The 17,443-nt window shown below is 46.7% G+C and overlaps 1 protein-coding gene across 3 annotated transcripts in view; it reads left to right on the top strand.

The window, feature by feature from the left end:
- PACS1 (phosphofurin acidic cluster sorting protein 1) overlaps positions 1-17,443 on the top strand; it is a 654,711-nt gene that overhangs the window by 284,261 nt on the left and 353,007 nt on the right. For all 3 annotated transcript variants that reach the window (XM_073605164.1, XM_073605165.1, XM_073605166.1), the window contains one exon: positions 12,905-13,006. In XM_073605164.1, the coding sequence (XP_073461265.1) occupies positions 12,905-13,006 (102 nt within the window). The remainder of the gene's footprint in view (positions 1-12,904; positions 13,007-17,443) is intronic.

Raw genomic sequence — 17,443 nt, forward strand, 5'->3', positions numbered from 1 at the left:
CAAGTGTGTGTGGCAGCAACCAGGTAAGGAGTACAAAGACAAGTGTTTCTTGCCTACAGTCAAGCATGGTGGTTGGAGTGTCATAGGACTTCATGAGTGCTGCCAGCACTGGGAGCTGCAGTTCATTGTGGGAACCATGAATGCCAACATGTACTGTGACATACTGAAGCAGAGCATGATCCTCTCCCTTCAGAGATTGGGTCACAGGGCAGTATTCCAACATAGTGACCCCAAACACACCTCCAAGACGACCACTGCCTTGCTAAAGAAGCAGAGGGTAAAGGTGATGGACTGGCCAAGCATGTCTCCAGACCTAAACCCTTTTGAGCATCTGCTGGGCATCCTCAAACGGAAGGTGGAGGTGTGCAAGGTCTCTAACATCCACCTGCTCCTTGATGTCGTCATGGATGAGTGGAAGAGGACTCCAGTGGAAATATGTGAAGCTTTGGTGAACTCCATGCCCAAGAGGGTTGAGGCAGTGCTGGAAAAAAGTGGTGGCCACACAAAATATTGACACTTTGGACCCAATTTGGACATTTTCACTTAGGGTGTACTCACTTTGTTGCCAGTGGTTTAAACATTAGAGGCTGTGTGTTAAGTTATTTTGAGGGGACAGCAAATTTACACTGTTATACAAGCTGTACACTCACTATACATTGTAGCAAAGTCTAATTTCTTCAGTGTTGTCACATGAAAAGATATACTAATAAAATATTTACAAAAATCTGAGGTGTGCTCACTTTTTAGTGAGATACTGTGTGTGTATGTGTAAAATATATAATCTATCATCTCTTTCACATTCATTTATCTCTAATAGCACAGCACCATACACTGATATTTTATTCCCCATTGCTACGGATTTAGCTTACAGGTGTTTGCAGCTGTTTTGCCCTTACGTTTTAAAGAGTGCTCCCGCGCTACCACTGTATATTTATTCTGAGCACTGTACACAGGCAAGTCAAAATGTAGTTTTCTTTTTAAACCATTAGTTTTTTTTTCTCCTGACACTTCTTTCAATATCTGACTGCCTATTGCCTTGCATGATCTATCTGTTTTTGTATAATTATCCCTTGGTGTTACATCAGGGGCTGTACTCGGACCCCACTATGTGAAGACGAAGTAATGTTAGCTTTGGTCAGTGGATCTTGTTAGGAGCAGGGTGCAACACAGGTCCAGGTCTATTGTTCCTAGACCCTTAAGACCCCTTTTGTGGGTATGCCCACCTGAGTGAAGCCTGGACCTCTAGTAGACTCAGTATTCTGAATAAGGTAACAGGGGTTTCCCTGTATGTTGACATTAGTGCTTGGCTTTTAATTAGATAAACCACAGTGGGTGCCCCACTATGTAGTTTTATAGGCAGAGGTATGGGGAGTTTTTCACTTTAATGTGCTGTCCTTATTATAGTTCTCTCTACTGTTTATCAATCAGAGCAGTTTAAATTTGACATTAGAAAGCTGTGTCATGCTTCCTGGCTGATACTTTCCCCGCCTGCCTTTTCCTCTGAAAGCACAAACCGCATGTTGCTGCACTCCTTCTGCCATCTACTACAGAGATGCAACCATAGGAATGCGGTCAGCACCAGGTTATAGCAGAGCCTGTATTGCATAATCCTATCTAATCTGATTTTCCATTTAATGAATAACCCACTGGGTATCGCCTCACTTAGCAATGGTGGATCACAAGCATAAGGGAGCTGGCACAAAAGAGCCAAAAACACTGCTGGAAATCCAAAATGCCGCTCGAGATGATAGCTATTCCCTTGTTCCAGGGCAACGTCCTATTATGATGCCGCTCTCCTCCACTCATTCTAGCTCCCTTGCAGGCACCACCTTGCAGCCTCCCTGACAAAAGCAGTTTTCTCTGCCACTGTGTCTGAATGCCTTGGAAAGCTTTCAGCGCTTCTAGAACCTTCAGTTTCCAGAGGCCAGAAACTCTGCACATCTTCTGTTCCCCCTGACAATGTTCAGGGGTTAGAGGTGGAACCTCCTTTACTTTAGGCTATGATGAACAAAAGTATTGAGGATATTTTAGCTGAGACTGCAGAGTATTTTCTTGGACTGCATTTTGAGGTATAAGCTACAGCTTTGCACCAAAATGCTTTCTAGTATGGACAAATTAATTTATACAGTGTGCACTAGTGTTTGCCTAACAGCACCTGACTCTCCACAGCCAAAACAAGCCCCTATTAGCATAAAGAGACCTATTAAGTCGGGACACTTGATTGTGTCCTTTGAGGTCTGACTCAACCCTTAAAGGGTATTCACACATCCTAAGCTTTTTGATAAGATTCATTCTATGGAAAAGGATTTTTAAGAAGAAATGGGCTTTGTGGCTGAAAACTTGGTCTACTGAATTTGCTTTTAAAAAGCATCTTTTTTGCATGCCTTTTGGTGGTGAACGCCAACTTGGGGAATCCCTTGATAAATTTCAGGAAGTCCCTAAGGGAAAGGTACTCCTATCCCACAAGAAAAAACCCAAGTCCAAATGGTTCTTTCTAGCTCTCCCCAGGAATCCACCTCCAAAACCAAGGCTTAGCACTTCCTTTCATCACAAGCCCATTACCTCAATCAACCAAACTTGCCCAGAAACCCTCTGCACAACTAAGATGCTCCTTCATGGAGAGATGTCCGTGGGCATTTGAGTCCTTATGAATTCAAGACATCCCAGACTTCTGGGCCCAATCTGTAATTTCAAAGGGGTACAAAATACAGGGAATGGTTGTATCAGTTCCTTCAGAACGGTTTCAAGGTTTCTATTTAATCTATTCACAGTCCCAAAACCAAATGGGAGCATTTGCCTAATTTTGGATGTGACAGGAGTCATTTTGGGCAGGGGGCCCGTGGAACCCAGAATCTCTTGGAGAGGTTGGGAAACCCTTGTTCCATCTCCCCGTGCACCTCCTATGTCTATTGCATCCTAACACACATGCATAATGCTGGCTTTAAATACGTGCGTATCCAAGTAGTTTGCTAAACAGCCCCTTGTCCCCCACGCCCTGCCTCATGATGGCCTGCAAAAAGCGCGCCCAAAGTGGCAAAACCTTTCCGCCTCCGTGACCTTGGTGCAGGCTGACACGGGTGTGACGTAATGACCTCGTTGCTCCCGTGCCGGAAGTAGACGGGCAGCCATAACAGAAGAGAGAACCACGCCAGTGCATAGCGTCATGTGTCATCAGCTGCATTCCATTCTCGCAGGGATAGACCCATACATAAAAATAGAAATGTCTAGACGCAGCCACAGCCGCAATAGATATAACCAAAAGGGAACAAACTATCCACACGCCAGCACAGGCAGTATCACTGCCACATCACACAGCACAATATGGATATTCCATTAACAAAACCCTCGAAATTGTGAAGGAACATAAATTACATTAAATTTTTATGGTAGGAATAAACAAGTTTTTTTTTTTGTTGGCTTCCCTTCCTCCCTTTAACCCCTTTTCTCTTCTCCTTTATTCCAAATATATCACCTTTGGATACCTTGTTAATTTTGTTACCATTGTATATCTTTTTGTTATATGTGCTATTATATAGTAATCTAATACTGTTTAATTTTAATAGATACAGTTGTGCTGTTCCTTATTGCTGCTATGTATTCTGATGAAGCATTGAAAAGCAAAACGCATTAACCCTGAATGCTCATCTCTTGTGAACAGTAGCTGCACATATGTTACATATTGTTACATGTGATTTGAACTGAGTGGGTTCTGTGTATATCAGATCCTAGTTTGATTTTTTTTAACTCGAGAAGTTTATAGTGATGCTTACGTAAAGCTTATGTTTTATAAATGATCTCAACCTGGTGTTTCACATTTAAAGTCCTTTTTCTCACCCCGTTTCCAATAATTGGGCAGTTGATCTACTTTTTCTCTTTTGCTTTTCTTTTGTATCTCTTCGTTCCTCTCCTGTTTGTTTTCTCTTCGACGAAGCATATCTGGTCGATTTTTATTTTTTATTTTTTTTGGACCCATTCCCCCATGCCTGGGATCTTTTGCGTGCTATGAGTTTATCTGTATTATGGAATAAGCCTGTATGCGTTTTTTCCCTGTGATACCTGGCTTGCCTTAGCGATCTCCTGCCAAAAGGCCTGTATCTTTATACATTCCCACCACAGATGCGCAAAGGTTCCCGCAAACCCTGTCCCCCTCCAGCACAGGGGGGATACGTCCGCCCAGAAGCTCCGAGGACTCAGCGGGGGCACATACCACCTAGCAAAATGTTTAAAATTGATTTCTGTCGGCTTAGCATCCATTGAGGAGAAACAAGCTAGTTTTAATATTCTCCACTTCTGGTGCCCATTTAATTCTACACCCAGGTCCTGCTCCCATTTCCCAAGGTAAGGCAGGAATTCAGGTTCTGTTTCATTCACAGGCACCTTGTATTGTTTTTAGATACTGTGATGGATACTAGAGGGAGAGCTGAGCAGTTTTTCTATTGGCTCAAGATTATTTTTTTCCCCATAATGGCTGTGGCAGTGTCTGTGCAAATGGTTTGTCACAGATTAGCTGCAGAGCTGATCTGTGTCTCACCTTTACTGCTGTGTGCCGGCTGGCACCTGTTGTTCCACTAGCTTGTGTTCTGCTCTGTGCACTCTGCAGCTATGGCTGTTGCCAGCCACACCTGTTGCCTAATATATGATTCCTTCCTGCTACTTCCTGTCCAGCCCCTCATGTGCTTCCCTATTTAAATCCCTTTCAAACCAGCTACTGGTTGCTTGAGCAACATTTGTTTTGGAGCTCCCTTTGTGTAACCTGCCTTTAACCTGACCTCTCGTGAACTGATCTCGTGTACCCACTCGGCTTGTTCTGATTACGTTGTCTGCAGCCCACCCTGACCCTGGCTCGCTATCCGGCTCTCCTTTTGCTTCATTCATCCATCCTTGTCTGACAGTGTCTCCTGGTACTTCCCTAGCGAGTGGGGTGAACCCGGGGGTCATGATCTGGGGTCAGCACGCAGCTAAGCCTCAAACCCTCATGAGGGGGTCCCTGGCAGAATACCGGCTGGCCCTTAGACTCCACGCCCTGGGGGATCCAGTGTCACCTGCTCGCCTGTGGGCTCACTGTAAGTAGTACCATGACAGTGTTGTATTTGTGCGTGTCTCCATTTGTCTAGTGGCATACTACCCCATTTCTTTTTCATACATCACGGGACACAGAGCCATAGTAGTTACTATGTGGGTTATATAGGCCACCTTTAGGTGATGGACACTGGCACACCCTAAGACAGGAAGTTCACTCCCTATATAACCCCTCCCATTACTGGGAGTACCTCAGTTTTTTCGCCAGTGTCTAAGGTGTTGGTCGCGAGTAAAGACATGCTGTGCTGAGCTCCGAAAGAGAGAAATCTTTGCTGGGGCAAGCCATACCATGGGATCCATTCAAAGTGTCTTTTCCAGGCCTAATTGAATGGTACCTGGGCCTCGTGTCGGAAGTAACAAGGTTTTGCCTGTAACGCTATTATTTTTAGAGAGCTGGATCCCAGGATTCAGTGTTTGGTTTCTTCAGCCATATTTTCCTGGGGGGGTGCTTTACAGGCCCAGGAGTGTGGATCCCCCGATAACAAGGGGCCTGAAGGTTTTTTTAACGGAACCCACCGTGAGTGGTGAAGATTGGGTCTGTTTGGTTTACCACAGAACCCTGCAGCCGGATAAGGTAAGGGGGTTTCCTAAGGAATTTTTCTAATTCCTGTGGGTTTTCTCTGTTAAGTAAATGTTGCTATGCCTAAAGTCGCCACCGGGAGCTGTCAAGAGCACGTACCTGTTCCATGCTTGTCAGTCTTGCTCTGTGTCACAAGCTGCACACTTTCTCCGAGCCCAAGCTCCGGGTAGGATGTGGGAAGGGTTTTTTTTTTCTTTTCAGGAATGTCCCCCCACAGCTTCCTTTCAGGCTAGAGGACATGGGTCAGTCGGCGGTATGCCGCACCACTGCCATTATGGCGGCTCTCCATCCACCTGCCCACCTCTCTCCTCTGCCCCAGCCCCCCCTACATGTGCAATCCAGCCGGTTCGGACCTCCCGCTTGCGCTGGAAAATTGTCTTTTTTGAAAAAAGCTGAGGGGTGGGCGGAGCATCAGCTCGGCGTGGTTCAACGCCCACAACGCGGGCTATGCATAGCTGTAAAGGTGGAGGGACACAGAGCAGATGGATGGCATGTGAGTGTGGGTGACACAGGCATTTTCAGGCACGTTTACTTAGCATCAGACTGAGCCTTGATAGCAGCGGCAGTTGCTGAACTATTTTGCTCAGCAGTGAGTGCATTTCTTGTAGTACCGTGCTTAGCACTATGGGTAGAAGGAGAGGTACAAATACTCCGAAAAAGGGCTCTTAGGGATCTCCCTCAGGCTCTGAGCCCCCCCCCCCCCTGCAACACCATCTCCCCCTGAAAGACCTAGGGAGGCTGGTCAGAGTGAGCCGTCGGGGTTAGGGGCTGCAACTGCTTCTGGCATTTTAGCCCCTGTATATATTACTCAGGAGGTTTGTTTCCTCAGCCATGAGTGGATTGGAGGAAATATTAGTGGCCTTAATCACATCTTCACAAAGTGGAAGAAAACGCATTAGGTTCCTTTCTACCACCCAGGACCCTCAAACAGAGGAACTCTGGGAAAGGGAAGATGAATCCCCCTGGGGCCTGGGAAGAGACTGATGACTCCTCTTCTGAGGGATCAAGTGGGAAAGGACCCTCTTCAGCTTCACAGGCTGAGAAATTGCTGGTGCATTCCCTTACTGAAATGGTCCGCTCCACATTTAAGTTACCCGTAACTGAGTCAGTTGAAAAGCCCACTTCTTCTTTGGGTTCACTGAAGCCTCTTCAAGCTGTGCATGCTTTTCCTGTCCAATCATTGCAGGAAAAGCTTATATATTCTGAGTGGGATCACCCAAATAAACATTTTTCCCTCCTAAATAGTTTTCAACACTTTATCCTATGGAGGAAAAATTTACAAAGATGTGGAGTATACCAGCAATTGACGCTGCTATATCCTCTATATATAAAAGTTTGACTTGTCCTGTTGACAACGCTCAAATGCTTAGGGATCCAACCAATAAAAAGTTGGAATTCCTGTTAAAAAAAAAAAAACAAAAACATTCTTTCCTTGGCAGGTTCAGTAGCTCAACCTTCAGTGGCGGCAATTGGAGTGTGTCAGTCCTTGAGAGACCACTTAAAACAGGTGCTCCTGGCTGGTTTTCCCTTCTGCGGTGTAAAGCTGCTTGGGGATGATTTGGACAATTATTTCCAAAAGATTTCAAGTGGGAAAAGTACCCTCATTTAAACGGGCTCTTTTTCCAGTGCCAGGGGCATCGGCCTCCAGGCAGTTGTGATGGCCTCCACCGTCAGGTTCAAGAGGTAAAACTCAGTGTCAACCCCAGGGACAAAAGAAGTCGTGGGGGAGGAAACCTACAAGAGGGAATGCTAAAGCCTCTTTATGAAGGAGCGCCCCCGTTCGAGTGGGGGGGGGATAACTGCTACAGTTCTCAAAGGTCTGGCAGGAGGATTTTCAGGACAGATGGGTGGTCTCCACAATAACTCTAGGTTACAAACTAGAGTTCCGAGAATTCCTGTCTCAACGTTTCCTCAGATCAAATGTTCCCAAAGACCCAGAGAAAAAGAAGCATTAGATTGACTTTTGTCACAAAAAGTAATCATGGGGTTCCCATGGAAGAGCAGGGTTTGGGGGTTTATTCAAACCTTTTCACAGTGCCAAAACCAAAGGAGATGTCAGACCCATTCTAGATCTCAAAGATCTAAACCGGTTACTAAAAATTTGATCTTTTCGCATGGAATCAATCCGATCAGTAGTCTCCATCCTACAAGGAGGAGAACTTCTGGCATCAATCGACATCAAGGATGCATACCCGCATGTACCTATTTTCCCCGCTCATCAGAAATATCTGCGTTTCAAAGTGGAAAAACTTCATTTTCTGTTTGTAGCTCTACCTTTCTGTCCAGGTACTGCACCTCGGGTGTTTACAAAGGTCCTGGCCCCTCCTCTGGCCAGATTAAGGACCCAGGGTATAACGATTATAGCTTACCTAGACGACCTGCTCTTAAATAGACCGGTCGGTAGCCCGCTTTGGCACAAGCTTGGTCACCACAGTCAACTACCTGGAATACCTAGGTTGGGTCCTCAACCTAGAGAAGTCTTTTTTTAAAACCGCTAAGAAGACTAGAGTACTTGGATCTGGTTATAGCTACAACCCAGAAGAGGCTGTTTTTACCCCAGGCAGAAATCGGCGCCATAAAGGAGCTGGTTCAGGTAGTCAGGGCAAAGAAGGGTCCTTCTATTGGCCTTTGTATGAGGTTGTTGGGAAAGATGGTGGCTTCATTCGAAGCAGTTCCCTATGCTCAGTTTCATTCGAGACTGCTGCAAAACAGTATCCTGTCTGCCTGGAACAAGAAAGTCCAGGCGCTAGATTTTCCGATGCGTTTGTCGCCAATAGTGCGTCAGAACCTCAGTTGGGGTTTGATACCCGGAAAGGGAAATCCTCCTTACCAGTTACCTGAAAGGTGGTAACAGATGCCAGCCTTTCGGGTTGGGGAGAAGTTCTGGAAGAGCCGACTATCCAAGGGAAATGGTCCAGAACTGAGAGGACCTTACCCATCAACATTCTATAGATTCGGGCAGCGTACCTAGCCCTAAAGGCCTAGACATTCAGGTTGCAGGGTTGTCCTGTCATGTTCCAATCCAACACCAGAAGGGGGGCACCAGAAGTCGTGCAGCCCAGGGAGCGGTAAACCATATCCTAACCTGTGCAGAAAAGCATGTGCCGTGCATATCGGCAATCTTCATTCCAGGGGTAGAGAACTGGCAGGCGGACTACTTAAGTCACCAGCAGTTGTTCCTAGGGGAATGGTCTCTTCACCTCAACATCTTCCTGGCTATATGCCAAAGATGAGGAATCCTGGACATAGATCTGTTTGCATCCACGTTCAACAACAAGATTGACAACTTTGTGTCAAGTACAAGGGATCCACTTGAATGCGGGACAGATGCAATGGTGACCCCGTGGGATCAGTTCTCACTGATTTATGCATTCCCTCCTATTCTGCTGCTACCACACCTTCTTCGCAGGATCAAGCAGGAAAAGAAGTCGGTGCTTCTGGTGGCCCCAGCATGACCCAGAAGATCTTGGTATGCAGAAATAGTAAAGATGGCGGTAGGGGCCCCATGGACCCTACCACCACGTCCAGACCTGCTATCGCAGGGACCAGTGTTCCATCCTACCTTACAAACTCTAAAGTTAATGGTTTGGCTATTCAAAACCACATTCGGAAGAATCGCGGGCTTTCAGGCTCAGTGATATCTACCTTGATTAATGCAAGGAAGCCAGCTTCCAGAGTCATTTATTATAGAGTCTGGAAGGCATATGTTTCCTGGTGTGAATCCAGGGGTTGGAATCCCAAAAAGTATGTCATAGGTAGAATCCTTGCTTTTCTGCAAATGGGGTTAAAGACGAAGCTGGCCTCGAGTACTATCAAGGGCTAGGTCTCGGCCTTATTGATATTATTTCAACGTCCGCTTGCTTCGCATTCTTTGGCCTGAAGATTTATACAGGGGGTAATGCGGCTTAATCCTCCGGTTAGAGCACCCCTGAACCCTTGGGGCTTGAATTTAGTTCTGTCGGCATTAAAGAAACAGCCTTTTGAGCCGATACGACATATTCCCTTGATCCTTTTGACAAGTTTTTCTGGTAGCCATTTTTTCTGCAAGAAGGGTAACAGAATTGGCGGCCCTTTCTTGTAAAGAGCCATATATAATCATTCACAAGGATAGAGTAGTATTGCGTCCTCATTGTAGCTTTCTACCGAAGGTGGTTTCAGGTTTTCATCTAAACCAGGATATTATTCTGCCTTCATTTTTTGCGGAACCCTATTCTACAGAAGAAAAGTCACTATTCTCTGGATGTAGTGACAGCGGTCAAAATCTATTTGGAGGCACCTGCTCAGGTTCGAAAAACAGATGTTTTGTTTGTGTTGCCTGAAGGTCCTGGAAAAGGACAGGCAGCGTTGAAATCTACTATGCTAAGTGGATTCGGCAAGTAATTATTCAAGCTCATGGTTTGAAGAGGAAAGTTCCACCTTTTCAAATCAAAGCACACTCCACCACGGCTGTTAGTGCTTCATGGGCAGTGCATCACCAGGCCTCTATGGCTCAAATCTCGAAGGCCGCAACTTGGTCTTCAGTTCATACATTCACCAGATTCTGTCAGGTGGATGTAAGAAGGCATGAGGATATCGCCTTTGGGTGCAGTGTGCAGCAGGCAGCAGTATAGGTCCTCAGATCTGATTGCACCCTACTTTTGTTTGTGTCTCTCTCCCCTCAGATAGCATTGCTCTGGGACATCCCATACAGTAAATACTGTGGCTCTGTGTCCCATGATGTACGATAAAGAAAATAGGATTTTTATAACCGCTTACCTGTAAAATCCTTTTCTTGGAGTACATCATGGGACACAGAGGTCCCTCCCCTCTTCTAAAACATGTATATTGCTTTGCTACAAAACTGAGGTACTCCCAGTAAGGGGAGGGGTTATATAGGGAGCTACAGTAGGTGACCGCGATATTGTGTCAATCTCGCCGCACTTCTCGGCGAGATTTGACACCTACGAGCCCCGTCGCAGGGGCCAGCGCCGAGATGGCTCACTCATCGCGAAAGGAAAACTTTGTTTTCCTTCCGCGATGAGTGACAGGCAGTGCTGACAGCTGTCTGGTATGAATCCTGAGGCGGGAACACCGCGCCAAATTTTAAATGAAAAAACCGGCGTGGGTTCCCCCCTCGGAGGCATACCAGGCCCTTAGGTCTGGCATGGATTGTAAGGGGAACCCCCCTATGCCGAAAAATCGGCGTGGGGGTCCCCCCCAAATCCATACCAGACCCTTATCCGAGCACGCAGCCCGGCCGGCCAGGAAAGGGGGTGGGGACGAGCGAGCGCCCCCCCCCTCCTGAGCCGTACCAGGCCGCATGCCCTCAACATGGGGGGGTGGGTGCCTTGGGGGAGGGGGGCGCCCTGCGGCCCCCCCACCCCAAAGCACCTTGTCCCCATGTTGATGAGGACAAGGGCCTCTTCCCGACAACCCTGGCCGTTGGTTGTCGGGGTCTGCGGGCGGGGGGCTTATCGGAATCCGGGAGCCCCCCTTAATAAGGGGGCCCCCAGATCCCGGCCCCCCACCCTGTGTGAATGAGTTTGGGGTACATGGTACCCCTACCCATTCACCTAGGGAAAAGTGTCAATATAAAAAACACACAGTACACAGGTTTTAAGAGTAATTTATTAGTCAGCTCCGGGGGTCTTCTTCCGACTTCGGGGGGTCTCCTTCCGACTTCTCCCGGTGTTCGGCCTCTTCTCCCGGTGTTCGGCCTCTTCTCCCGGGCCCCACCGCTATCTTCTTCCAGCTCTATTGCCAGCGAGGGGCCCGGTCTCTGCTGCCGCTGTCTTGTCGCCGCTGTCTCGCCGCCGCTGTCTTGTCGCCGCTGTCTCGCCGCTTCTTCTCTTCTTTTCTTCTTCCCCGATGTTGACACGACGCTCTCTCCGGCTCGAATGCTGTGTGCGAGCTGCGGAGCCATTTATATAGGCGGTAACCCCGCCCCCTTACGACGTCATGGTCCCAGCATGCTCAGGGACTCTGGCGTCATAAGGGGGCGTGACCCCAGAGTCCCTGCGCATGCTGGGACCATGACGTCGTAAGGGGGCGGGGTTACCGCCTATATAAATGGCTCCGCAGCTCGCACACAGCATTTGAGCCGGAGAGAGCGTCGTGTCAACATCGGGGAAGAAGAAAAGAAGAGAAGAAGCGGCGAGACAGCGGCGACAAGACAGCGGCGGCGAGACAGCGGCGACAAGGCAGCAGACCGGGCCCCTCGCTGGCAATAGAGCTGGAAGAAGATAGCGGTGGGGCCCGGGAGAAGAGGCCGAACACCGGGAGAAGAGGCCGAACACCGGGAGAAGTCGGAAGGAGACCCCCCGAAGTCGGAAGAAGACCCCCGGAGCTGACTAATAAATTACTCTTAAAACCTGTGTACTGTTTGTTTTTTATATTGACACTTTTCCCTAGGTGAATGGGTAGGGGTACCATGTACCCCAAACTCATTCACACAGGGTGGGGGGCCGGGATCTGGGGGCCCCCTTATTAAGGGGGGCTCCCGGATTCCGATAAGCCCCCCGCCCGCAGACCCCGACAACCAACGGCCAGGGTTGTCGGGAAGAGGCCCTTGTCCTCATCAACATGGGGACAAGGTGCTTTGGGGTGGGGGGGCCGCAGGGCGCCCCCCTCCCCCAAGGCACCCACCCCCCCATGTTGCGGGCATGCGGCCTGGTACGGCTCAGGAGGGGGGGGGGCGCTCGCTCGTCCCCACCCCCTTTCCTGGCCGGCCGGGCTGCGTGCTCGGATAAGGGTCTGGTATGGATTTGGGGGGGACCCCCACACCGATTTTTCGGCATAGGGGGGTTCCCCTTACAATCCATGCCAGACCTAAGGGCCTGGTATGCCTCCGAGGGGGGAACCCACGCCGGTTTTTTCATTTAAAATTTGGCGCGGTGTTCCCGCCTCAGGATTCATACCAGACAGCTGTCAGCACTGCCTGTCACTCATCGCGGAAGGAAAACAAAGTTTTCCTTTCCCGATGAGCGAGCCAGCGCGACATGCACAGTACCCTGTCGCCGAGAACCAGCGCGATGGTATCGCGCTGGAAACACAATCTCGCGGTCAGGTACTGTAAACTTCCTGTTTAGGGTGTGCCAGTGTTCATCACCCAAAGGTGCCTATATAACTCATACAGTAAATACGGTGGCTCTGTGTCCCGTGATGTACTTCAAGAAAAGGATTTTACAGGTAAGCTGTTATAAAAATCGTATTTTTGCTTTCTGGTTTTCTGCATACACAAGCTGATTAATTGTCTTTCTCAAACAGGTTCCCCGGAAGGTGTTACTTGATCAGTTAAACCAAAATCTCTCAGATCCATCTCTTCCAGAAACCATTATTATTGTGCAGACATTAGACTGGCAAGGTCAGGTAAGAAAATCTACTCTAAATATCAACAAGCATTTGGTTAATGTTTTTTTTCTTTCTTTTAACTAAACACAGCTGAGGAAACATTTTAGAATATTTTTAAAACTATCTTGGTCACGCAGTACAGGATACTGGATCATTGACTATTGGCTATATGCAGCTACATTCAAGTGATTGGAAATTGGCAAAAAAAGCCCATATACCCCCTCCTTCCCATCTATCCCTATTTTTTGCAAATGTCCTCAGGTGATGGACCTCCTCTCTACTGAGAAGCGAATCTCTTTTCTGTTGAGGTTTTTAGGTAGATTCTTTTGTCAAGATTCCTGGCTGTACCATAGCCTTTTATTGGGTACTCTTTTCTAAGTGGCCAACAGCAGTTCCTGGCATTCTACTCTACAACACCATCTGTGAACACCTACATGAGTTCAGCAGTCTATAGTGTCTGGCACAGAAGACTTTACCCTTCCGTCTCTACGTCTGAGGAGGTTGTGAATACCCCTATGTAGGGACATTTTTTTTTTAATTGCACTGCACATGGCAGACCATAAGTGCAGAGGTTATGGGTCAGGTTGCCTTGCTAACTCAGACCTAGCACATGGCTTCAGGGGTGGAAGAATGTTAGTCTATCTCCACAGGGCGCCAGTATCTACTGTTTGGATGGTTACCTGTCTTCCTCTGGGCACTCCACTGGTTGCTTTTGGCCACACAACCCTCCTCCTAGTTATGCAGGTAGGAATTTTCTGACACAATGTCTAATTTCATATGCAGATTTGCAGTTCATTTAGAGGTTGTAGCTAACACACAAGCAAGCCCCTTCAGTCTCCACTCACCTTTGCTGTAGACAAACTGCCTGTAGAGGAGGTATATGAGGAAGATTAAAAACAAAAGAAAAGGGGAGACCATCCTAACACCACATGCTACCTAAATAATGATAGTCATCCTTCCCTCGCCACTCCTCTATAGTTAAGAGGCTATTGCCGTAGCCAAAACCAGCATATAAAAAGATATTCTAGGGGGGGTCATAAGAGAGGGCACCCCCCAGGAAAAGACAGCTACTATGGCTATAGTGGGCAAATAAGTGAAAAAAAATTAAAAAATTAAATACAAAATTTATTGAGTATCAAATATATAACATTTAGGAGAATTATTCTCAACGATAAAAAGCTGAGTAAAGCTGATTTGGTAGGACATCACATGAATGGCATCAGATGCATAGAGCATATGATGCACCAAATAAACAGAAACATAGAAAGCGACAGACAATACATTCAACAAATACACATAAACCGGTCCAGGTGCCTATAAAAACCATGGATGCATGGAAACCCTTTGGGGCAAAATTTCCAATGGAAAAATAATTAAATATCATATACAAATGCTTTAGGAAACCATGCGTGCGCGGCCCCCGGGGAATTAGAGAACTGTCAAAAAAGATGCTGGCAACTGAAATTACTGCCTAGTATAGTGATGTGGTCCATTTAATGGATGTCCGATATATTAGGAAGCCCCCAGATATTGATAACAATGGATTCTTAATAGATTTGCTGAAATGGATGCAGCACTGATAAGAACATACATATGCTGAGAGGTACCCCATCAAAAAATGTCCATTCCTGGAAATAATAATGCAGTTGAAATAATAAACAGAAATCTCTAAATTTGGTTCCGGATATAGAACAATGGGTATATAGCAGCTGTCAGAGGAATATGGTCTTATTCCAAGTTATATAGTGATACAAATGCTGGTATCCTTTTGGCATCATTAGGCATAGCCATCAAAAATACTATACCCATCTCATCGGATTGTTTTAAATCATGGTCAAACTCTTAAGTCACACAGATCGTGTATAGCGATGTGAACTCTAGTAAAGCAACCGTCTAGATGTATAGGGTTATGGAAACATTACCGCCTTCATTCACTATGCTGTGATACCGGCCGAGGTTCCTTATGCTTATGAGTAGTGAAGCAATTCCCTTGGATCCTCATCCGCTTACAGGGGGATCAATCACTAGACTCTGTCATGTGTTCCGTGCGTTGTCTTGGCGGATCTTCGGGCGCTCTGCAGCGGTACTCAGACTGGCTGCCGTTCCGTAGGTCATGAGTCCCGTGTGGTGTGTTTAACGGGTCTCCGGCTGCACTGCTACGGTGTCTGTGGGCTGGCAGCAGCTCCGTATGTTGCTCCGTGTATGAGAGCTAAGTTGCATATAAAGCTCGCTATTCCCCATAGAGCTCAGGGGATCACTGGAACGGCGTCTCCTGGGCCGTCATTACGTCCGACGTGTTTCGCAACGTCATGTCACGTAACTTCAGCTGGACGTCGTTGAAGCTACGTGACATGATGTTGCGAAACACGTCGGTGCCCTCTCTTATGACCCCCTAGAATATCTTTTTATATGAGGAAGATTCCCTCCCTGCTTCTGAAGAATTGGATTGCAGTGTGTTGCCTTAAGTGAAATTTCATCCAAGATTAAACATACCATTGCTACATTCTTTGTTATATGCTCTTGTTTCGCATTGGAACAACATGAATCTGCTTACCCCAGGGTCTCCTGCAATAGGGTCCCTGCATTTGCAAAAACCTGCTAAGGCCAGTCCCAGCCTACTTGCTCTTTTAGAGCTTGTGCTATATGATGACTGGCCTCACCCTGCGGTTGCTGCCAGGGCAGTTTGCCAGACCCTTGCTGTCTGGACTGGGCAAATTGACCTGAGACCCTAGCTGCATCTCAACAAATCTCTCCGTTAATCACCAACTAGAAACCACCTGTGGCCTTGCTCTAGTGCACTAAAGACTTGGTGGATGTGCTTCATATATATATATATATATATATATATATATATATATATAGTTGTGCTCATAAGTTTACATACCCTGGCAGAATTTATGATTTCTTCGCCATTTTTCAGAGAATACGAATGATAACACAAACTTTTCTTTCACTCTTGGTTAGTGTTTGGCTGAAGCCATTTATATCAATCAACTGGGTTTACTCTTTTTAAATCATAATGGCAACAAACTACCCAAATGACCCTGACCAAAAGGTTACATACCCAAGTTCTTAATACCGTGTATTGCCTCCTTTAACATCAATAACCGCTTGAAGTCTTTTGTGGTATTTGTGGATGAGGCTCTTTTTCAGATGGTAAAGCTGCCCATTCCTCTTGGCAAAAAGCCTCCAGCTCCTGTAAATTCTTGGGCTGTCTTGCATGAACTGCAGGTTTGAGATCTCCCCAGAGTGGCTCAATTATATTGAGGTCAGGAGACTGAGATGGCCACTCCAGAACCTTAATTTATTCTGCCGTAGCCAATGACAGGTGGACTTTACCTTGTGTTTTGGATCATTGTCATGTTGGAATGTCCAAGTACGTCCCATGTGCAGCTTCCTGGCTGATGAATGCAAATGTTCCTCCAGTATTTTTTGATAACATACTGCATTCATCTTGCCAACAATTTTGACCAAATTTCCTATGCCTTTTGTAGCTCACACATCCCCAAAACATCAGCGATCCACCTCTGTACCTTTCATCATAGGCCTTGTTGACTCCTCTCCAAATGTAGCGTTCATGGTTGTGGCCAAAAAGCTCAATTTTGGTCTCATCACCCCAAATTACTTTGTGCTAGAAGGTTTGAGGCTTGTCTCTGTGCTGTTTGGCGTATTGTAAGCAGGATACTTTGTGGCATTTGCATAGTAAAGGCTTTCTTCTGGCGACTCGACCATGCAGCCCATCTTTCTTAAAGTACCTCCTTATTGTGCAACTTGAAACAGCCACACCACATGTTTCAGAGAGTCCTGTATTTCACCTAAAGTTATTTGTGGGGTTTTTTTTGCATCCCGAACAATTTTCCTGGCAGTTGTGGCTGAAATTTTAGTTGGTCTACCTGACCGTGGTTTGGTTTCAACAGAACTCCTCGTTTTCCACTTCTTGATTAGAGTTTGAACACTGCTGATTGGCATTCTCAATTCCTTGGATATCTTTTTATATCCCTTTCCTGTTTTATACAGTTCAGCTACCCTTTCCCGCAGATCCTTTGACAATTCTTTTGCTTTCCCCATGACTCAGAATCCAGAAACATCAGTGCAGCACCAGATGAAAGCTGCAAGATGCAAACAGCAATCACGAGGTTTCCGCTAGCCGGTAACTGGCGGGAACATGCTCTCGGCACAGCTTGTTTTATTTTTGCACGCAAATATGCAGCCACTTGGCGCCAAGGCCCACCCGTCAAGGGGCCGCATATTTGCGTACTGTCTGTGCCATAAACGACTGCTAATATGAAACTCACTTTGCCCTACAAGATGTTATAAAGGAATTTGACAGCGTTGAATGGTGCTACCTCTGGGCTGTTTTTAGGTAAATTCCAAATTAGACCTAATTTCTGTAATTGGTTGAAACGGTTATACCTTGCCCCAAAGGAGTTCATTAGGATGAATGGCTTACAGTTC

This window comes from Aquarana catesbeiana, linkage group LG11, assembly GCF_042186555.1.
Source record: "Aquarana catesbeiana isolate 2022-GZ linkage group LG11, ASM4218655v1, whole genome shotgun sequence".
NCBI classification, from domain to species: Eukaryota; Metazoa; Chordata; class Amphibia; order Anura; family Ranidae; genus Aquarana; species Aquarana catesbeiana.